Source organism: Buteo buteo, chromosome 23 (assembly GCF_964188355.1).
Source record: "Buteo buteo chromosome 23, bButBut1.hap1.1, whole genome shotgun sequence".
Classification (NCBI taxonomy): Eukaryota; Metazoa; Chordata; class Aves; order Accipitriformes; family Accipitridae; genus Buteo; species Buteo buteo.
Window position 1 is genome coordinate 13,927,954 of NC_134193.1, and position 23,047 is coordinate 13,951,000.

At 41.6% G+C, this 23,047-nt stretch overlaps 1 protein-coding gene across 4 annotated transcripts in view; it reads right to left on the minus strand.

Annotated features, from left to right (window-relative positions):
* Positions 1-292: 292 nt before the first annotated feature.
* TNC (tenascin C) overlaps positions 293-23,047 on the minus strand; it is a 74,744-nt gene continuing 51,989 nt past the window's right edge. For 2 of the 4 annotated variants that reach the window (XM_075056176.1, XM_075056175.1), the window contains 12 exons: positions 18,392-18,664; positions 12,782-12,904; positions 11,389-11,532; positions 10,071-10,190; positions 9,480-9,623; positions 8,506-8,636; positions 7,401-7,533; positions 5,405-5,556; positions 4,400-4,496; positions 3,540-3,701; positions 2,086-2,249; positions 293-1,576 (listed from right to left, as the gene is read on the minus strand). In XM_075056176.1, the coding sequence (XP_074912277.1) occupies positions 1,466-1,576; positions 2,086-2,249; positions 3,540-3,701; positions 4,400-4,496; positions 5,405-5,556; positions 7,401-7,533; positions 8,506-8,636; positions 9,480-9,623; positions 10,071-10,190; positions 11,389-11,532; positions 12,782-12,904; positions 18,392-18,664 (1,754 nt within the window). In that variant the 3' untranslated portion in view covers positions 293-1,465. Of the gene's footprint in view, positions 1,577-2,085; positions 2,250-3,539; positions 3,702-4,399; positions 4,497-5,404; positions 5,557-7,400; positions 7,534-8,505; positions 8,637-9,479; positions 9,624-10,070; positions 10,191-11,388; positions 11,533-12,781; positions 12,905-18,391; positions 18,665-20,137; positions 20,411-22,696; positions 22,973-23,047 lie in introns of all 4 variants that reach the window. The other 2 variants (XM_075056178.1, XM_075056177.1) reach the window with 2 other exon arrangements.

The following is a 23,047-nucleotide window of genomic DNA, read 5'->3' on the forward strand; positions in this document are numbered from 1 at the left end:
GGGAAGTGATTCTTTCCCTCCTTCCTTTCCTCCCTCCCAATTTTGAAGTTTTTTAGCGATATTTCCCATGCATGCACACTTTTTACAGCCTGTGTCAAATCAACAGTATCTGACCTTACCTAACAGCTAGAACTTCATAGTAAGTCTTATTCCCAGAGCTGATCATATCCTCTCTGACTGAAAGCATCTCCTTTCCCAGCCACCTTCCAGTGATTGCCAAGAAGGCAGAAACATTCGCTCTGTTTGAAAAGTGCAACCTTGAAGTAGGGCAGAGAGACTGGATTAAAACAAAAGATCTTTTATTGTCTTCAGCTGAAGTGTATGATACAGAGGAACTACACATGGGTTTCATTCATATAAAAAAGAGCGCCCTTTATTTACACAAGTGTTCAATGTTGCCGATGGTACCTAACAACTCTGTATTTTCTTTGTATTCTTTTGTTAGTTATTTCCATCTAGATGGAGCAAGCATTGGTCAGTAACACTTAGAAAAAACATGTAAGAAGCTTTTGGGCAGGAAAAAGAAGAAATGTGTTCTAAAAGAAACCAAATCCTTACGGGCATTTCACTGTAACAAACCCACCAGAATACTTACAACCAATCACTGACAAAAGGAACAGTTTTCAGTACGGGCTCAGCAGCCAAATCATTCTCAGCCTTTCTTTTAGTTCCCCACCTAAGTAAATATACCCCGGACATGCAAAAACTCAACATGTATGAAAAATGGTAGAAATTTATTTAAAAGTAATTGTGCTTTTATTTATAAAAAAAATTTACAATCAGACACTGTCCTGCTGTGTTTCCGAAAGCAAGTTTCTCTTAAAAATGACAAAAAACTTAGCTTATTATTATCATTATTATTATTACTTTGTCATTATATTAATAATATTAATCTTATGCTTAAGTTTAAAAACATACTGCTTTCCCCTTCCCATCCCCTCCTTCTCTGTGGTACTTGATATATATAAAAAAAGGCTTTCCAATGACCAATGAATTTCAATTATAACTAATAATAATAATAATGATAATTAATCGTACACATTTCTGTGTGTAAAATATGGCTGGTTCTGAAACAAACTACCAATGTACAAAGCTGTTCTCCCTCCCCTACCCCAGGCCACCCAAGAGACAGTCAGACTGTGGAAGAACTTTATCCCAGAGGCTTTCTGAGAAAACAAAAATTAATAAAACAACAAACAACCCTTGAGATCGTTGTCTTTGGTGTGGAGGACATTTCTGGTGGGCAGCCGGAGCTGCTCTGCTGAAAATGCTGGGACACTTAAGGCTTGTTGTTTGGACTGCTGCAGAAGCCTCTGTTGGGCCAAGGGTCACCAATGCTTTGGTACAACTACCAGCTCCTCACACCCCACCACCCCAGTGATGCCAGAGGATCTCCCCACACCCCCATTCTATATCCCCCTCCCCCCATCACCCTGCCCGTAGCCCCTTTGCCACCGCTGGGGCTTTACGCTCGCTTTCGTCTTCCTTCCAGGTTTCGGAAGCTGGAGGGTCTCAGCTTCATCTCCGCAAACTGGATGGAATATTCGTGGCCCTTCCAGTGGAACCAATTAACACCCTGCAAAGACAAAGATGAAGTGTGGGAGGTCACACATTCACTTCTCCTGTTGTCAGCCTTCACTGCCCTTGTTTCAGATTGCAGGCCGTTTTCTAACTTGGGAGCAGAGGCACAACAAAGTAGAGGGGCTTTGGGAAGCACAGGGCTCTGGCCGCTAGCATGCACAACCTGTACGAACCAACCCACGTGCTGACCCCCGGTGCTGTCACTCTCTGCCTGGCTTTCATGGCAAGAAGAACATTTTGTTTCACATGTTGAAAATTGCAGTTGTTCCTTGCACGCTTGGCATATTGCCTTGGAAAATCATACAAAACTATCAGTATTTCACCAGCTGACATTAAATTCTTGTTTTGCGAGCAACTGCCCATATCTTTCCCTATGACCCTTTGGTCTGAAGAGTGGGATTTGATTGGTGCTCCGATGGCTGGCTAGCTGAACCACCAGACAGATCCATAATAGCATTCCCCTTCTTCTGATGCATTACAGAAGCCTTCAAACACCAAACTCACCTGACTGTGGCTGTTGTCACCATATCTGCCCATCAGATTGACTCGGTGACAATTCTTGTACCAGAATGCACCCTTGTATGACAAAGCACAGTTGGTGATAGCAGAATCGTTGTCCTTGTCAAAGGTGGAGAAGGACCTTCCGTTATGGTATGTCATGGAGTCACCTGGATGGGGGACACAAAAAAAAGAACAAGGTCAGTGGTTTGCCTAGTTTAGATTACATGGGAGTGACCATTCTGCAGAAAATGTTTGGCCTCTGCCATGCACAGTCTGTAATGCCTGGCTGTGTATCTAAGTTCTTAGAAATTGACTTGTTTAATACAGAAGGAAGTACACAATTTTTGTTGTTGGAGGCAAGTCAAACCACTTTTTTTCCAGGTTGTCTCTAATCCCCAACTTATTAAGTGTTTTTTTACGTAGCTCAGTTTCTGCATTTCTCGCTGAAAGTTGGATTTTGGCCCTCTACAGAAGGCAGTGTGGACAAGCCAAGTCCAAAGAGACCTCCACAAGGAGTGAATCAAGACCAAAGGAGTCTCCAAACTTAGCTAGTCCATGCAGTAAAGCTACTCATCTTCTTTAGCTGGAAACACAGACAGAGAGATGTCTGCCTACAGTTGACTTCCCACTCCCAGGGTGTGGGTGCCTGTTTAAAGATGGGTGCAGTAGGAGCAGCCTTCAGTGTATGCCTGAAGCAGATTTCCCATTCGTGCCTTAGTATCTGTGTTGCTCCACCTATTAGTCTTAGACCTGAATGCTTAGGAAGAGGAAGTAGTAGGATTGAATCCTACTAGATGTAGGAGCTACTACTACTCTGCACAAGCGTGTTTGCCTTAAATAGACATTGATTCTACTACTGCTGCATATCATTTGTATCCCTATAGGCTGTGCACAAAGTTCATGTGATGATCACAGGGCAGAGTCCATACACACACATCTCTGTGGTCTGTTTTACGCACCTAGCAGTATAAAATTATCTCCTTGTAAGACATCCTGTGGAGCTGGATGTATCTCTTAATTCTCTGAAGCCCTGAAGAGGACTCAATAAGGGCTGCAGGGTTTGATCCAGTAAGATTACAAAAGGCAGATGATTTGTTCAGCAAAATTACAAATCATGTTATAGCAGGACTTTGCTGCATATTCCACTGACAAGAGATGAAGCTGTGCCGAGCAATTATTAGCTGTATAAATGACAGTCAAGCATTGGCCAAATGAGATATATGGCTGTTTAATATACTTGTTTGTATTCTGTCATAAGCATTGCCATAAAATGTGACACCTAAATGACTGGAGGATTTAAACCAGAAACATAAAATGTATTGATATGTTCATGTTTTCAAACACCTAACATACAAGAGGTACCTGCTGTGACGCTGATTTGCAACATTCACACAGTTACCTTGAGCCAACTGGGAGGAAATTGCAAATCAGAAGAAAAAAAATAGATTTCAGCTCACCTGCTGTGCCACTGTACCCATCCACTCTTAGCCGGTATCTGGTCTTTGCGTCTCCAACGCTGAACCTGTCGTAGACAGCGTAAGCTGTCTCACCTTTGTCCTGCAGATCCACACGCAGTTCGTACTGGCCCTGAGAAGTGATTTTGTGGAGGTTCTCCAGACCTGTGGACGTAAATGAACAATTCATTTGTCTTCCTGTGTTTATTTGTCTACCATCATGTTATCACATAAATGGGGTCATACTAGCTTGCATAGATATACCAGGGCATAAACACTGGTGAGGAAAGTGAGCTACTTCAGCTGTAGGGTAATGTTAGCACAAAAACAAATAGATAAAAACAGGCTGACTGAGAGACCTCTTCCCTTCAAATCACAGTAGCAGGTAGCCTTTTGGGAAAAGCAATCAAAGTTGTGCTGTGTGATCATCATTGGCTTTCATTTAAAACCAAATAAAATGTAACACAATCTTTGAAAATTTGCTTTTTACTTCTATTTTCCCCACTTTCCTTCTTCAAGGCATATGCTTTTGTTGCTGAGGGTGTCCTAGGAGTACAGGAAGAAGAAGGTTTGCAGTTGCTTCTCAGGTTACCTTCTGACTTCTTAGAGAGCACCAGTGAGCATTGGTTTGGTACGTTCGGTGACCCAAGAAGCATGACATCTATGAACTGCAACTGGAGGGACTGGCTTGGACCTGGCAATTTCAATTTCCCTGGCAGCATGCTGCCCCCAGCTGCCTTCGCTCATGCTATGCTCCCCTTTACAAATACTCTTGCCAGCTAAATGGAGGCTTCAAAGTGGCTCCTAGTCTTTTGGGCTGTGCTTGTGTTTTTGTTTGAAAAAAGAAAATTCTTGCCACTTACCTATCCAGAATTCATCCTTAAGATCTCCAAAACCAGCCACATAAGTCTTCCAGTTCTTGTAGAAATCTTCCTTTCCATTTTGACGCCTCAGGAACACCTACAACCACCGCATGCAAGAAGTGTTATCGACAGACCGCCTTTGACAGAAAGGGCACTAACAATGTGGCTTTTACAAATGCAGAGCTTGGCATTGCTCCTCCCCTGCCTTTACCATCCAAAGCAGCAGTCTCACTGCAGTTACGGCATTGTACCAAGACTGCTGAATGCTCCTTGCTTTTTTTAAGTCTCTAGTTTCTCTGTTGGGTTCCCAGGCTCCCCTGCATGATGTGGTCTTTTAGTTCCTGCTCTCTGTTTTTTTAACAGCCCCTTGCAGTTCTGTATTTCTCAGCCAAGACTTTCTACACCCCCTAGTCTCCTAGCCATGCATTTCTCCAGCTCATTCTTCCTTTCTGTGCCCTGGGTCCTCTGGCATGTTCAGATTTGAGGATGTCAGTACAGAGAGCTGGCGGTTTTATTGCCATTCATTTGCTGTCTGGGTGGGAAGTGTCCCTTGCATAATGGCCTGGGAAGCCCGGGCAGCCACCATACCATGTGGCTGCTGAAGTCATGCTTTCTCTGGCCTATGCTTTAGCCTCTTTCACTGTGTCTCTCACTCAAATAGAGTCAGTCCACCGTCCTCCCACCTAATTAGCTATTTAGAAGGTATGTATCTGATCTAAGATGTGGAGAGAGATCAGTGCTTTTCTTAGGTGCTGAAACCACAACCCATCCTTTGGAGACACCTCTCTCTCCTCCAACTACAGAAAGAGCTGGTAACCTTGTTCTAGGCACCTAGGTGTCCTACTTGAGATAAAATTCCCCAAATTTATAGACAAGTCAGTCCTACTCTGATAACAGAGAACTATGAGGGGTGCCATAGATGAGCAGGGATGGGATTTGCTACCCCTGCTCTTAGCACAGGCAGCTGCGTGTGTGGGTGATGCGGGGCCTCTCCTTCTTACTCACAATCCATCCGCCCCCGTCCTCGCTCATGTCGCAGAAGACTTGCAGAGGCTGAGCCTTGTCACCATTCAGGTAAACTGTGTAGACCCCAGAGGTGGTTTCTCCATTCAGGAGAGCCTGGGAGCAGTCTTTAGGGTAAGGATAGAGAAGACCAGCTGCACACACAAAAAAAACCAAAGCAGTCCTTAAGAAATCAGCAATTACAAGAAACTTGTTGAATAGAGATGACTCATGAAAATCGGTTGTGGGTCAATGGCACAGCCAGGTACAGAGCCCAGGAACAGGGTTTGTAACTGCTACCCTACATACAAAAGTTTCATAGTAAACAGCAGATGATGTAAATTTTTCTTTTCAATATGCTTTTGCACATCTGTTTACACTTTTGCAAGTGCTGTGGATGCCAGATAACTTACTCCCTGCTATGATGGGAGTGCATCCTCCAGCTAAATATTTAAATGGCATGAGCTGTGTTTACAGCAACTTCTGTGTAAAACCAAATCTACCAATCTCTGATTATGTCACACAAAAGGGAAGGGGAAATACAAAGACAGGACTACAACCAAAAATAAATAGATTTGGAATATTTTGCTAGCAAGTACAATTTAAATATGTTATAAAACTAGGCTTTCAAAAACCAATGCAAACAATAATGGTTGAAACTACAGGGAAATGTAATTTCTTTCTGACAACAAGCTAATAGCATCATTGCAGTCAGAACAATTTCTAACCCCCCAAAAAGATTTTCATTTTTTCTTTTTAAATTCACTTAGGCCATTAACTTTTTCAGCCAATGGTCTAATTAAGCGATGTTCTAGGTGTGTCCATAGGAGAGTTTTTAAATGTGGCTGCTCACAGAGTGGCTGTTGCTCCCTTTCCAGTGTGTTGCACATCCCTGCCTGTGCCTGAGCTACAGAGAATTTGCATCAGCTTTGGGATTTGGAGAAAAGCTGTGCTCTGCGGGGAGCTACTTCAGTGTTTCCCTCTCACTAAATAGCACACAAATGTATCTTTAGAGTTAAGGCCAGGCTTAAGCATCTGCTTGAACGAGGCTGACACTGCATTCATATGGGTGAAGGCACCCCATTCAGTCCCTGCCAAATATCGATTTGCCAAATATCACTTAAATACACCCCGATTTAATTCTTCTCCTATTTCTGATTGTGGATTGTCGCCTCTTGGTGGAGTTCATCCTGCTCTACACAAGGAGTGACTGTGAGCAGGCTCCGGGCTGTGTGTCTTTTATTAGCACTTCTGTGAGCCCTTGGGCTGAAGTTGGTACGAGCAGTGGAAGGGAGAATGGAAATGGCTGAAGGTCCTGCTGGGTATGAAAGGCTGGAAACTGTGAAAAGTGAGACAAATGACAAGCAAGGTTTCACAGTTAATACTGAACAACAACTTTTTTTTTAATGTCAGCTCTGAAGTGACCTTCAGAGAACCCAATATATTCTTGTATTCAGCTCACTGGAGAGCTGTCCTCTTAGAGCTGGAACAGACATGCCGTGTGGCATTGCGAAAACCAATCTCAGAAAGAGGAGAAAAAAAACCTGCCCAGAAATTCATCTCCTCGGACCACTGAACTGATCTCTGTGTGTACGTGGTTTGCTTCATTTCAACTTAAAACACTGTCTTGTTTTAACAGTTTGCTATGCATCAATATAGAGGTAAATCAGGGTGTCAGTTTGGATTTTAAAGAGTAATGTTCCTTTCAATATTTTACACAGGGAAGGCAGGCTGTTTCATCAGAGAGAGGACTAGAGGTGATGCTGATGGACAAAAAGAAAATAATTTCATCCTGCCAGTCTGGGGAAAGCAGATGACACTACAGCTCAGGGGGACCAGGGACTTTTGCACCGACACTGCAAACAAATGAAGTGCATACTGACAATTGGATTAAAAATCTTCTATGAGGTCTGTGTCTGCTTATTGCAGAGCTCAGCTCTGTCCTGAGAGCAGTAACTTATAAGTTATTACAGCTGTGCATATGCTCTAAAGTCCTTACTTGTGGTGAAAATAGTGAGGATCATTTTGCTCTTCAGGGACCTGTTCAGCGCCTGGAGTTTCACCGTGTACTGGGTAGATGGGCTCAGCTCTGTCAGGCTGTAGGAAGTTGTCTCGGGATTTAGGATGACTTCCTATGGGGAGGAGAAATAATACAGGGAAATTTCAGTGAGAAAATCATAATGACCAGAACTGTTACATATTTTAGATTGTCACATTATTTTTTGTGGTAATTATTTATAGTATTTTTAACCAATTAAATTATTTAATACAAAACTTCTATCCCTCTAAGTTTTTTATCAAGCTAACTTTCTTTAGAAGTTTGAGAAAAGTTGCCTGGAAATGAATGTTTACCATCATAATGTATAAGCTATGTTGTTTAAAAGCAAGTCAGCATAAAAGTTTACATGCCTTGAACATACGCATTGTATAGACGTCTCTGTGAAACTCATAAAAATTTGAGAAGAATCACCCTTTAGGACAAGGAAATGTCATACTCCAGTCTCCAAAAGGCTTTTTTTCTGTAACTTTAAAAGACTGTTTTTCAGTATGCTTAGGGAATTTGCCTTCTTGAAAACCAGAACCCTTTCTGATGTATGAGGCTTGGCATCCAAACTTCTTTGTCATTTTTGCTGGGATTCACCTCATTCATATTAAAGCATCTAGTGCAATCTAGTTATGTCGGAACACAATAAAATTATTAGAGAGCAAGAGGCACTTTCAAAGGCAATTCATCTTGCTTTAGACACCTCACTTGCACAGGGATGGATTCTCCTGAGTTTAGAAAAGAGAACCCCATTCTTTAGGATGTGTGATTTTATTTCGTGATACAGGTTTGGAATGAGGTAAAATAGTTGCTTGTGCTTTTATCCATATTGTGGAGAGATGACTGTCAAAATTCAGGCTGCAGTTGAGCTTCTGTATAACACAGGAAAGTACTTCAGCAGGTTTTAAAGGCATTTATGTTCAAGCTAACACCAAAACAGTTACTTAGTATTTTACCATGTTAACTTAAGGCACATGATCATGTTCCATTCCTGGACACTTCAGAGCATCTCTACTGCCCAGTTTTGAGACACCTTCTGGTTTGGTTACAAGTGCTATACCTTGACTCTGCCATCAATGGACTCGTAGATCAGGAGATAACCAGTGACAGGAGCACGTGGAGGCCTCCAAGTTATCACAGCTGTTTCTGACTGAACCTCAGTGGCACTTAAATCTCTTGGAGCATCCAGGCCTGAAGGAGACAACAGATCAATTACAATCACATCTATATGGAGTTTAGTACAGGCTACCTTATGGGCAGTATATTAAAACAGGACAGAAAAATAAAATTCTCCCCAGAAATTTGAAATTAAAAAATATTTCAACCTAAATTTTGTGATTAAAAAGTAATTTTCCCATTGGAAATTTTATAATACGGGTATTTATTTTTTCTAAGTTAAAATATTGGCTTGTCTTAGGCACTTTAATTTATAAGCAATTGCATTGAAATGTCTTTTCAAACAAAATTGTGCCTTTTATTATTTCACACAAGAAGACAGATTGGTATTTACATATTCCCAGGAAGAAAAACTTCGGTTCCAATGATGCCTCTTTTGAATAGGAAAACTTTTCATACTTGGCCTGGCTACAGCTTCCCTTCTCCACTGTAATTGTAACACTGAATTTGTATGACTCAGCTCTTGTATGTCCAGTTGTCTCTAGTTATCACCCTTGACAAGTCAAGTAATAGCCAGGAAAATGAGAAACATCCATGATTTCATTGATGCTACTGGTAAGTCATAAGTACGAAACTAACTGGATACCTTCAGCATTGGTACCCCAACATCAGCCCCCAAAGAAGAGCTCCTGATCCTGCTTTGTGTGAGAATCTGTAGAATTGGTGACAGAAAACCACCTGCTGGGTCAGTCACAGCAGCCTTCCACAAGAGAAAATTTGGTGCAAATATTATCAAAATTCAGGTTTCTAGTAAAAAAAGCACAATGTGCTGGCTGACTTTATGGTATTAGAGAAATGTAAACCAGGTGGGACGAGAAGAGATGGCAGCTCTCCCTGCCGTGTAGCGGGACATAGCACCTGTAGTAAACCTGGTGGAGAGGGTCTCGCTCTTCTGCGTGTCCTTCAGTGCGTGGACACTCAGCGTATACTCAGTTGCAGGTCGAAGGCCCTTCAGGTCATACTCCACAGTGTTTCCTGATACCATCTGAGTAACTTCTGGTTCTATGAAGAAAACACAGAAGAGAACAAGTCTCTGCATTATTCAGACATGTCACGATGTACTCAACTCCATGCTCCACTCAGTGATATTTTTTTACTAGCTGGGAGCAAGCACAAAATAGTAAAAGCCCGGAGCCCATCTCTGCTTACACCTATGCTGAATCTGAATGAACACCAGAGTCCTTTATCTAAAAGTTTTAGCACTCTCTAGTGTTCATATGAATTATAACACCATCTTTTCTTTTCAAGAATCTCAGTTGTCTCTGTTCATGTCTGAATTGGGAATGCTGGAACTAAAATGATAATTTTAAAAATGCTTCTAGTGAGGCATCTCCTTCAGATAACAATCCCCCACCATCCTCCTGGAGTCACACTGCTGCACCCATTTCTGAGCATCTCTCAAGAGCTGTAATGCTGTCAGCTCCCTGACCCATCATTAATTCTTCTCACCATCCTCAGAAGAGTAGGAGACAATGTAATTATCCACAGCAGCAATTGCTGGCTGCCAGGTTGCCAGAGCCTCAGAGTCTGTGATGTTCACCACTACTAGGCCTGACGGGCTGTCCAGAGCTGAAAGAAAGAGAATAACAGATTGAAGGAATCTGACAAACATTCTCAGCTCTGTGCAATGCTCTTTTGTAAATATATGATATAAAATGCACAAACACTGCTGCTTGATGCAGCTTTTATGGTCCCCTTTGGAATAGTGGAGCTCTGCAGAAAAGATGTCAGTGCCCATAAAGAGACATCAAATGCCTCCACTGGAAAGGGAGGTCAATGCGTGACAAGATTAAACACTGGGAACAGACATAACTAAGTACATTCTCAGATCAGTCTTGATAGCATCAATCTTAACGGCTCTGTCAGAGCTGACATATTTCTCTCAACACCCTCAAATCTGGACTGCTTTTTGGAGCAAACTCAGGAGACAGAGCTGGGAAAAATAACTAATGTGATGGCAACTGATAGCCACTGTGACCTTCCACCAGCTTGCCCTGCATGTTTAAAAATAAACCAATCAAACAGCCAGCCAACCAGTCAACATCCCCACATGTCCTGTCTTGCTTCCTCATGGGAGTCTCTTTTGCACATAGTTTTATGCTCTCCCTGAATTGGGATAGATATCTGTCTCCAGTACAGCTGGAATGGGTTATAAATTTCATTATATTATCCAGCACTCGTCATCTTGTTCCCTGCCTCAGTTCTCTGAATGCTTGTCAGTCCCATCCCACCCCCCCACCCTCCCCCCAAAATGAATCAATTGAGACTGGCTGCAGGGTGGGCTCAGAAGAAGCATAGTGGACCCTCATTTCCTACAGGGATATTTAAAGCTGTATTGAAGAAATACCAGGAGAGAGAACGTTTTTCTACTTAGGACACAGTCTGAACTTGGGAGACGTCGGGTCTGAGTCCACCACAGAAACTGGTCTGAACTGTTCAGCTGAGCTGGCTGTTTGCTTCCTCATCTGTGAAATGGTATTAATTGAACTTCTGGTTTTTTCTGATGTATTAGGACTGTAAATACATGAATTGTCTCTGTCTCACTGCAGGTTAGTTCAGCAGTTAGCAAATGGGAGCCTGATCAAACTTATAAGTTCTATACTCATTGGAAATACAAAGATACAAAGAAAGAGTGGCAAAAAAACTTCCTATAGTTTGTGCAGACAGCAAAAACAGGATCTCAGGGGTCTTCAGCTCCAGTTCCCAAGTCTCTCCTACAGCACAGACAATGCATTTGAAAACCTGCTATTTCCTCTTCATATATTACCTGTTTTCAGAGTGCCAGAGACAGGTTCACTTTCTTCAAAGCCTTTCACAGAGATTATACTAACAATGTAGTCTACACCTGGGACTAACTTCACCAACTTGGTCCTTGTCTTGCTTCCATCGACTGTAACAACATTTGGAGTACCTAGGATGAAGCCAAATGCCAAGAGATTAGTGACACAATACTCCAGTAAATGCTTGAAGGATGTGTTTCAAGTTAAAGACATGACCAACAAGGACATACTTGTACAGGAGGAGGTGAATTTTCCCCAGTTAGTTACAATCACTGATGTCAAAGGGCAGCCTCATGAAAAAAATACAGCTGCCATGACACCTAAATCTAAGACATTGGTTTGTATTCATTCCTAGTGGTATGCCAACAGTAAGAAAAAATTAACATTTCTGTTCAGAAAAATATAATTTTACAAATGAGATGTAAGGTGAAAACACGGCGCTCTCTACATGGAAGGTCATACACCTGTGAGGACGCAGTCTAGATGTGCTTTGTTTCTGGTAAGGGCTGGAAGTTTCTCCTTCACCAATCTCATTTCAAATAAATATATAGTATATATTATTTTAAGAGGTGCTGCATGTGTGGGTGAGGACTTAGTACCCATACTTGTTTCAAATTCTGCATTTATTCCAGGAAAGCATTTAGACAAGTGCCTAACTTTATGACTGTGAATTGCTCCCTTTCTTCTGTAGGATCACTATAGATTTAAAGTTGCATGTGTTCTTACAAACTATATTGTCTATAGGCCTATATCTTCACTTGTCTTAGTCAATAGCATGTCTTTTATGGTCCTGACATCTGTAGTGTTTGCTCTTTAGCTGTTTCCTTTCAGAGATGTCCCTAAGTTATGCTAAAAATCTGTTTAAGTATAGGAAGTTTTTTAAGCTGAACACTAAAACAGATATAATGGATGGAACGAAACAACATTGGGGAGTATTAAGAAAAATCACTGTCTTGGAAAACTATTACCCCCATGGATTACGATTATTATTTCCAAGGGTCATCCTTTCAAATATGCTTAGCTCATAAAATGCCTACAAAATAATGTGACGGTTTGGAAATAAATCCTTGCTTAGGAGGCTCAGTGGGAACAGAGATTTTAGTGAATGTGGCCCTATTAGGGGTACAACCATTCCAGTATGTAGCTCTGAGCTCCCTTACAAGTCTTGTCCATGGGGTGTGGGACACTATGCTCAGACAGAGATTGGCTACCGGGACCATGTATGCACACCCACATTCCTGGTCAGCAGTTTGAAGAAAAAAGAGATGATCTGTGTAGGATCATCTGGGAGATGCACTGAGAGATGGATATCAACACAACAAACTCTTTCTGCTCTCCCTTTTACCATCTTCCTCCCCATCCCTCCTCGCAGTTATTCACCTCCTGTGACAGGGACATAAGAGATCCGGTAGCTCTCCACACGGGTGCGAGGGGGTGTCCAGCTGACTGTAGCGGAGTTTTCCGTGATGTCAGAGAAAGAAATTCCCTTGGGAGATCCAACAACTGTTGGTGGAGAATAGAGAACAAACACACAACATAGAAAGAAAAGATAAATAGTTTGTCTATCAGTCCTTAGTGCTGGAACACTGATTTGTCACTGATTTGTATTCCAAGAGCTGATGCTATCAATATTCTGTCCTAAACAACCCTAACGCAGAGAGTACCAAACAGTTAATGGTTTTATAACATACTGACAGCAACATTCTATTTGGTCTAAATTTTCCCTTTTCAGTAACTTTACAGCAGCACATAGCTTAAAAAATACCTGAGACATATATCCACATATTATGTACACAGAAGTAACAGAGGTTTCAGTGTTACAGAAAAGTATGGAGGAATATTTACAGGAATACCATTCTATTACGCAGGAGTCATTGTATTTATCATTTTTTCTACCCCAGTTCCACTTGGATGACTTTTAGTCTTTCCATTGAGTCTCGGAGTCCTATCTGTGACACACAGCAATAGCAGCCCTTAGCAGTGGAAAAATGTCTCTTCCTGAGCATATAGTTTCTACTATAGGATGCCTAAGAAAGACCTGGACTCAGTTGCCTGAGTTCATCAAGGGTCCATCCTCTCAAGCACTGATTGCCTGTAACTTCTCTTGGCTTCAAACTAGAAGTGACAAGATTTTCTTCTTGGAATCTATCTGAGATCATGGGTTTTGTTAGGTACATTCAAGCACATCCACCCAGAGGACATCCAAATACAACCATCATGAGGAAGGCACTTGTGGTTCTGCTGCAGCTCTTTGTCATACAATCCAGCCTTTCCCTGTATAAACCTGAGCACTACATTTGCCCATATAAGTTAGATCAGTAAGCTAGGCAAACAAAGCCCAAGTTTTGCCAAAATCACACAACCTTAAGATGCAAACCAACATGTGACCCAAACATTCCAGTTTAAGGCCTAATTAAGCTACTGCAAAACAAGCATGGAAAGGACTTCTAGGAGGACATAGTAAAGAGACCTGCCACTTCAAAGTTTACATTGAGGATCTCACTTCCAATTTTCTTTTTTGACTGTAACCAAAACAACCCTGACATGTTAAAAAAATAAACAGCCCACACAGAGTAAGCCATTAGCACAAATGGGAGAGATACCAAACATCAGCCACATTAAGAGCGGTGGAGACAGGCTGAGGGCAGGGGAAGGGGGGCAAGAGAAGAAAAAAAGTGACCGTGCTTGAAATAGCTTGGAAAGAACGCGTCTGCAGGAAAGAAGTCAGAGGGCTGTTTGTTCCATGTGTCCCCAAAGCTCTAGCAGCAATGCACTAAATCAACTGAAAGGCAAGGAAAGAAAAACAACTGAGTTCTCAAGAGAAATGTAAATTATTTCTCTGGAACCCACTAGACATGTTGGGTTTGTGGGGTTTGCTCACATGAAAAAGCCAAAGAAAGAAAGAAAAGAATTAAAGATAATGAAGAAAGCAAGGTGGGGTTAGTAAAGCTACATTGTACACAAAGTTGCCACTGATTTAGGTACAGTCTGTAGGAAACAAAGCATAAAGAAAACTTGGGAAAGAGAGAGAAGTGAAAATCACATTGCTTTTGTTTCGTATTGCAGGTGCTCTTAGTGACTGGTGAAAAGTGCCAGTGATGACTCTAGAGACCAAAGAGGTGGACCAGCACTCGGTTTTCATACACAGAGGGAATTTCAGCCTTTCCCAGAAAATAAAGCACCCAATCCATCCCACTTGGACTCTGATGTGCACACTGCCATGGGCTTCATGCTTGTTTTCTGTACCAGGTGAACTGCTGCATAACAAACAGTAGTAAAAAGAGCCTTGACTATGTAAGAGTTCCCCATCCCCAACTACCCCAACTGCAGCTACTTTTGTGGGAGCAAACCTGGCAGAGAAAGTATAACAGACCATCAGAGCAAGCATCAGTCCTGAAATGAGTCCCAGAGATGTAAGAGAGTGGTACCTTTGAGCACAGGGAAATTAAAAAGGAGCAAATGAAATCATCTTCTTGAGCTACCTGAAAGCCAAAATTAAGCAGGCCTAAAAGACGGCCAGCATGTTTCTGTCTTGTCATTCATAAAAAGCCTTAGTTCATCTGTTAGGCAGATACAGGTAATTAGCATTATCCTGCAGCATTATCCCCCATTAGTTGTATGAGAGACAGAGAACTTCCCTGTGAGGTTGCTAAAGCACCCATGATACCTGAGTAGCTGCTATTCTTTGGGGATTTTTTTGCTAAAAAATTGTACTTTCGTTACTAACAGACTATAGGAATATGTTCACTGGCTTTCTTTTTCTAAGCAACAGGAAGCATCAAGTTGCATTTATCATGTATAAAGAGCATGTGAAGTGTTTTGTGATCCTCTCAGATGGAAAATGCTGTCACAGTGTGGCAAAACACCATCAGAAGAAGAGGAAAGTAGCAGCATGAGACCCACACTTCCGATTAAGGATATTAGGTGGCACAAAGCTGTGTTGTGGTCCCCCAGTGAGGGCTGAATTGCACCTTAGCAGACATTCTACAGATTAATTTCTGAAAGACACCAACTGTCCCTCTGAAAGCAGCAGTGAACAAACTCCCTTGTGCCAACTTCATTAGACACTTCAGGTCTGTATGACGCTGCCTTGCATTACAGTGATTTTACTGTTAATGTTTTCTATTACAGCAGAATTGATGGTGAAACAACAAACAGACAAATACAGAGAGTAGGGAGAGAGGATACCATCATCACCCCAAATAGGATAACCTTTTAATGGCATTATCATCAGTGGTTCTGGGGAAAACCTATTGCTGTTCACTTGTATATACAAGTAAATAATGGAGGAAGAACTACTTATGATGGGTGTGGGAAGATACAACTTCATTGCCAGCTCCCATGCCCAGCAGTTTCACACCACATTCCTGGTATGATGGGAGCACAGAAGATCATCTCAGACTCCGGGCAAGTTACCAGCTGCAGGACCAACACAAGCTACAAGGAGAAAATGGCAAATGCCAGTCCTGCCCTACTCAGCCTTTCCTCATCCAAAGCCCATGGCTGTCACTAGATCAACTGCCTTGCTGACTTCTTCTTAAAAGAGAAAGAAGGAAAGGAAACCACAGAGGAGTATGAGGCAGCAAAAGGTGAACACTGCAAGATCCTTCCTCACAGCAGGTGGATGGTTTGCTGTACAAAGATAAGAGGTCAGACCCTCAGAGGGGATTGCTTGGCAATGCTCAAACCAGATTCCCTCAGCTGCACCAATTACACCATTTGTGGACCTGATCTGTGAAGACTGCATTTGTGTATACATGGGTACGTGCCCAGGGAGGGAAGAAGGGGAAAGCTTGGATAATGGATAGTGGATAATGGAGTGATAAACACAGAGAAGGATTTCTAGTCTAAATTACTTTCCTGCTTTCATTTCCATGGTAAGGTTTGGTTTGTTTGCTGGTCTGTTTGCTAGCTTTGTTCCAACTGTTATTTTACTGCCTTCTCTACTAAAGCTAAAGACTGCCTAGCTGATTTATTCCTTGCTCACTTGTATCTTGTACACATGCCAGAATAAAGCAAGGCTGAATATAAGCCTGAGCTACCGCCTTCAGGGATAGAAATGTTTCTTTGCAACCATACTGGAAATGCTGTAAATATACATATGTTTGTCTAATAATCAACTCCAAAATAAGAATCTAGTGACATGCCTTGGTGGTCCCAGCTACCCAAAGTAGTGTAACCTGCAGCCCAAATTATTTTGCTGGATTTTTGTGGCTCCAGCTCTATTATCAATTATCCATGGGCCATCTGAAAAACATCTTTTGGGCTATTTGCTTCAATAGGTGACGTGCTAAATCTTGAAAGAACTGAATAAGAATGTAGTCATGAGGAAAATGATAACTCTTAGTGATTTAGCATAAATATCCTGGAAGTCAGTGAAAATGGAGACATGCCGCTAACAAGTGCAGTTGACTTTAAACATCCCTCTCTGTTATGAGTCAGCCCACATGGGAAAGGTGGTGTGTGATGGGTCCATGTTCTGCTTCATGTAAATGTCTGGGTGAGTGTATATATGCCCTTGCTGTTTATTCAAGGGATGTGATGACAGTCAGTGGAGCTGGTCAGAAATGTGCCTTTCCATGCTAACAACTGGCACCACAGACATTAAGGTGAATCATGAGGCCATGCTCTTTCAGGAAAAGCTGTTCAATACTGAGTTATTGTTGTCCCTTTTCTGTGTGTTGACTGGAGTACACTGCTACAGCTGAGCAAATGCCTCTTTTATGAATTTCTGTTGGCTTCCTCACACACTGAACTTACCTGTCCCCTTCTAATACCCCTCCTTCCAGAATTAGATTGATTTGAAATTACTATGTTTTCATATCAGCAAGCTAAAAATTTTTAAGAGAGACTTTGGGTCACAGGACATTGTTTCATTTGCTTTAGATTTAAATACATTTCAAAATGAAACCATGATTTTGGTGGAGAAAAAGTAGAAAATCTTCATTCAAAAGTGCCAAAATGAAATTCTTCAAATTATAAATATTTTTTTGTTTAAATTAATCTCAGGAATTCAACCTAAGCCTTGAGAACTTTTTATTTGACTAATAACTGCTTATTTTCACATAAAAATAATATAAGAAAAAAATATTCCAGTTACAAATAGCAAAAATTTCTTTCTTCTCCCTGGCACTGAGAAAATGAGGCTCTGTTCTGGTGGAAATTTTTCAGAAACATATATAGGTTTAGGCGAACTTCAGACAGCAGATCTTTGCAGCTATGTTTACAATGTTTCTTCATTAGTGTGAGACTATGAAATGCAAGAACTCCAACTTTGTAGAATTGGCATGTTGCGACTGAGGATTAAGGCTCTGGTATTTTTAAAACAAAATGGCATGAATTGGCAATCATACCTGCATGTTTTCTTTTGGATTATTTTACCTGGGTAACTCACTAAGCTAATTTACATCAGAATTTTTGACACACAAGAATGAGAATATAAAGCAACTTCTGCTGAGGGAGTTCAAAGCTTTGATTTTGCAAGAAACTCAAGTTTATTTTGAATTATTGAGCACACGATGCTCCTGGTAAGATCCTGGTAAGTCTAAGTTAATTGTGCTTAGTCCTTTGCTGATCAAGCCATAAATAAACTTCTCAATAGCTCTGGTAAATTCATTTTGTCATACCTCTTTTCTAGGGAGGTAAATGGTTGTGGAGTTGTGACACATAATTAGTTCCAGGAAATCACTGAAAAAGGCTGCTACAGAAACAATATTTCTTGGCTCTCAGAGGCAGTGCTTTAATTGCTAGTCTCTGCTGCCTAATTCCAGATCATGAAAGTAATTAAATAAAAACCATATTAAATAGACAGCGATAAAGCTAAGGAATGTGAGATGATGGATTATAAATAACTACACCCCACTGAATCAGTAACTCGGATAAGGGACATACAGGAGACAGTTTGAACAGCTCAAGCTGGCTATGAAAAAGAGAGATGCTGAAAGAAACAGGCATGAACATGTTACGCTTTTCCTACTGCAAAGACAATACCTGTGGTTGCTACCGCATTTACGGGTTGGGAACGCCGTCCACTGCTAACTCCATAGAGCTCAATTTCATATTCAGTACCCTCTTTCAGCCCTGTTATATCCTGGGTGCGCTCATGGCCTGGTACTATTAGTTCCAGTGGATCAGATTTCCTTTTGGTATCCCTGATTTTTAGAACAAAACTGTCGAAAACCCCATCATCTGCAGTCCAGGACAGACGGAAGCCATCTGGAGTAGCATCTGAAACCAGAAGGTTGTCGACCTCGGGTTCTGCTTCTAAAAAAGGAGAAGATAGCAGTAGGGAAAAGAAATGATTTTTTTCAATCAGTTCATTAGAGACCTGCCTGAGGTCTGGATATAGCATACTGCAAGAATCCAACCACAGTTCAAAGAAAGGGAAACAATCTGCCAGCTATTGAAAAAAAAAATAAAAAAAAGATTATTAGCATTATACACATACTGAAGAAGATATATGTGAGTGTGTGCAGGCCCATTCAAACTTTCACTCCTTAATAGCAAATCCACTGCATGGACATACACCATTTGCCTCTGACATGCAAAGTTACACATGCTAATAGTAAGTTTCATGTGCATTTCTCCCTTGCTACCTATGTGAAAACTTTATGTACAATAAAAACAAGCTCTTGTTATAGAACTGCAGGCATGCCTGTAGTATTGTCAGGTCTCTCTCTGTTAGGAGGACAACATAGAAGCCACTTGAAAGAGTCCTTTTCTTCATGCAAAACCCTTATTTCATGCACTTCTGGCATCTGTGATGCTTCTGATCAGATGAGTTCTTTACTTTGATATTAAACAAATGTTGAAGCAGCAAAGGGGAATCGTGAAAATTCATATGCCTTAAACAACACACTTAAATCCAAATGCAAGACCTACTGTCTTTAGTGAAAGAACCCATTTGAGAGGATCCCAGGAGCTGTAAGTTTACCTGCAAAATATCTTTAGCTCAGTATGGTCAGGCTTCATTACCTACAGAAATGCTAGTGGAGTGATTACTATCTTACAGCATCTCCAATGCACTTCTTTCTTCCACAGAAAGACATTACCACTTATTTTCTTGCGAACCTTTGATCAGGTAACCCCCAGCTTTACTGCTGCATAGTCAACAACATGCAAATGAGACTTGATGGTTATGGGGCTAGAGAATCAGTCTGCAATGATTTTTCAAGAAAGCTCAAATGCTGCTGGAAAACAGCAGCTATGATGAGGTTGAAAACATGAGCTAAGGCTTTCTGGAGAGAGATGCCAACTTTATGGGTGGCAATGATAGCACTCGATGGTCTGTGGGTGGAACCCACACAGAGAGTGAAAGAAAGGAGGCCATGGCCAAGAAATCCAGTATGACTCTTCCTGAAGGTCCTGTTGGTTGGCAAGTTGGGGAATGCTGATGTGCCCAGCAGTTGTTAACAAGAGGAGCTCCCACATGCAGCCATTTTTCTTTAAAGATTTTGGTTAGAAGTACCTGCATGACCATACCAGAGACTTTCAACCCACATCATGCGCCTCTACAGGGTCCCTCATAAAGACAAAAGGGAAACATCAAGTTAAAAGGAACATGATTTCATTGGTGAACCTATCATAAACCAGGATGAGTTATGTGTAGCCACGATGCAGAAAAGGATGCAAAAGCCAAGGTCTGCTTTGCAAATGGATTGCATAAAACATCTTCCATGTGAGAGGAAAAGCAAGAAAGAAAGGGTGGAAGAGAACAATTTGTTCACATTAAAATACCTGTAACTGCCACAGTGCTTAGGGGCTTTGTTTGGTGCCCCTTGGCAAAACCATAAAGCATAACCTCATAGCCAATGCCAGTAATAAGGCCTTTAAGCTTCAGTTGCCGCTGGGCTCCCGTAAGGAGGAACTCCTGTGGGTCCAGCAGCTTGCCAGAATCCACCACGACTACTAGAAAGTTGTCAAAGGCATTCTCCGATGCCATCCACGACACTGTGAACCCATAAGGGTTAATATCAGAGACAGTTAGGTTTTCCAGTGGGGGCATGGCCTCTAAAAGAAGGGAAGGTGCAAAAACACACAAAAAAAAGAAGCGAAAAACATTGCAAATTAGAAAGTTTCACAGATTCCACCAAACATAAATCACATTTTTCCCCAAAGTATGGATCTAATAGAAGTGCATAGCCAGGACCACAAGACTAGGATTTTCAATGGAGCCTCCAGAAGCTAGATGCTCAATTCTTAATTTTCATCAAGGGTGTCTCAGCACCTCATCTTACAAGCTCCATTGAAATTCCTTCCAAGCTCACTGTGTAAGCACATTTCTTCTGTTACACATGCACTGTAAGACAGTTATAATCAAAACTGGTTTAGAAATGCTATGCGTAAAGCTTTAATTTCCTTCCACTTTTGTCCACCATCAGTGCTTTAAGGACAAGCCTCAACTTTGGCATTCACAATTCCTGTATCTTGCTTCTTTACCTTTCTACTTCACGTGAATATCTCCAGCTTTTCTTTTCAGTGGTGGAGGGGTCAGAGATGCCAGAAGGACTGCCAGAAGCAGGACACTGATCAGGTCATAGCCAGTGCAAGTACTTAATACTTGCAAGATTGTTTTTTTGAGGGGGATAGGAGAGAAGCCAGAGTTTGCACTGGCTAAGGGCTGGGGCTCACGACTGCAGAACAGAGCAATAATCTGTCCAAATTGCTTCATAGGCAGCTCTAGTAGGGTATGTTGACAACTTAAAGAAATTCCAGTGAGGGATCTTTTTTTCACATCAGCATGACATCTGTCAAAGTTTAGAGGCTGTGGATCAACTCCTCAAAACTCTCACCAAGTCTCTGAAAAAAAAAAGGCCAAACTTTCACAAGATAGTTTCTCAGTGTATTTTGCTCACTCAAAATCTGACAAGTCAAATAGAAAGATAACTGGCTCTGCTAAGCCCTGGCCTTGATCCTGGATCCCAGCCATTGCTGGTATTTCTCTAAGTTATTTGACCAACCTTGCTATGTTGGCTCAGCAGCTAACTCATCTGATCTTCCAATCACTCAAATTCCACTCACTTAAGAAAACACCAGTTAGTTAAATACAGAACTTTTTCTGGGAAAGGGTTTGGGGTTTGGTTTTGACATTTCACAACTGCTGAAATTGATGTTGTTAGAATTTGGCATAAAAATTCCCTCCTAAAGTTTTATAATTTGGAAGTCCTTATGTTTTCATGTTTACACGTATGGGTGCCAGAGATTCAGCTCTAATTTACTCAATTTGGAGACATTTTTGTAGTTTACTTGCTTCTAATCAAGCAACCCCAAAGATTCACATTTTGGTTTGGTCTCTGGGAGGGTGGGTAAATAAATTAAGAGCCCAAAATGCTGAAATTATTTTCCTGGGGTAGTTGTTGAGTGACACCAACACTCTAAACCCAGCAGGTTTATGTGAACTGCTGGCACATCCTTCTGCTGTGTAGAGTGCGCCATATATTTACCTAGCTGTGGGAAGCTTCCTCTCAAAATACCAATGTCCATGGTTTATTTTCAAAAAGGAAGCATTTGTGCTCTGGTGGAGCAAAAGAGCAGGGGTTTTGAAAGGAGAGTTGCTCAATTCTGACTGTGTGACTGAATGTCATCAGGGAGCAGACCAGAGTTGGTGCAAAATGCAATGATTTGCCTTAAGGAAAATGATCATGGACATTGCCTTTCACAGAAACTGACAGCCCAGATGCTGTGAGGGATGCTGCTACTGCAACTGGTGTGCCCACTGCATGTTAATGAAGAGAGGAGAACAAGGAAAAGGCCTCACTTTCTCCATTAATCCTATTTAGGGCATCCACATGTCTATGTGACAAGCCCTAGTAGCACACACTGGCCACATAATACATAGAAGGTGAACTCTGTGGCATTTATTTGATCATCTAGGAGACACGTGATATACAATCAATTTCAGTCAAAGTCTGGCCAAAATATTCAGACATAAGGGATGTGTTGAGGGGACATCACAGGACAGGAGGCGTTCTAAAATCCAGTCCTCTCTGGATCCTTCAGATGCAACTACTGAGTATTAGGCAAATTTCCCCCTCAAACTTCAGGAGTTAAAAAAGATTATTTGACATGGGAGAAAGACTCCAGAGGGTTCTTAACTCACTTTAAACTAGTACTCCTCCTAGAAATTTTTTTTAAGGTCAACATGACTGGTCTGACCCATCCTTGCACTAAATTTGCAAACAAAACCATTGTTGCTGGACAAGATATTCAGTGCTGTAGAGAGTCCTTTTTTTTATCCATACGGGAATATGTATTTTTATAAGCCAATAAATAGACTCCAAACCTTTAAGCAGGTACCTGTCATGACAAAAGCAGTGAGGGGCTCTGTGTGAACACCTGCATTGGTGGTCCCCTTAATGTTAATGTCATAGCCAGTGTAATCTAGCAGGCCTGAGATGTGAGCGCTGCGAGCACCTCCCGACACCGTAAGCTCCTGGGGTTCATGTGCTGCATAGGAATCTCTAATGTGTATAACAAACTTGGCAAAAGGCCCATCTCTTGTGGTCCATGAGAGGTTGAAGCTGTCAGGGGTAACATTTGTGAGTGTGAGCGTGCCCAGCTGTGGCTCAGCCTCTGGAGGAGAAAGGAACACAGGTGAAGACACAGCATTACTCAGCAGGGCTGGGAGAATTAGCAGTGGAGGTTTAT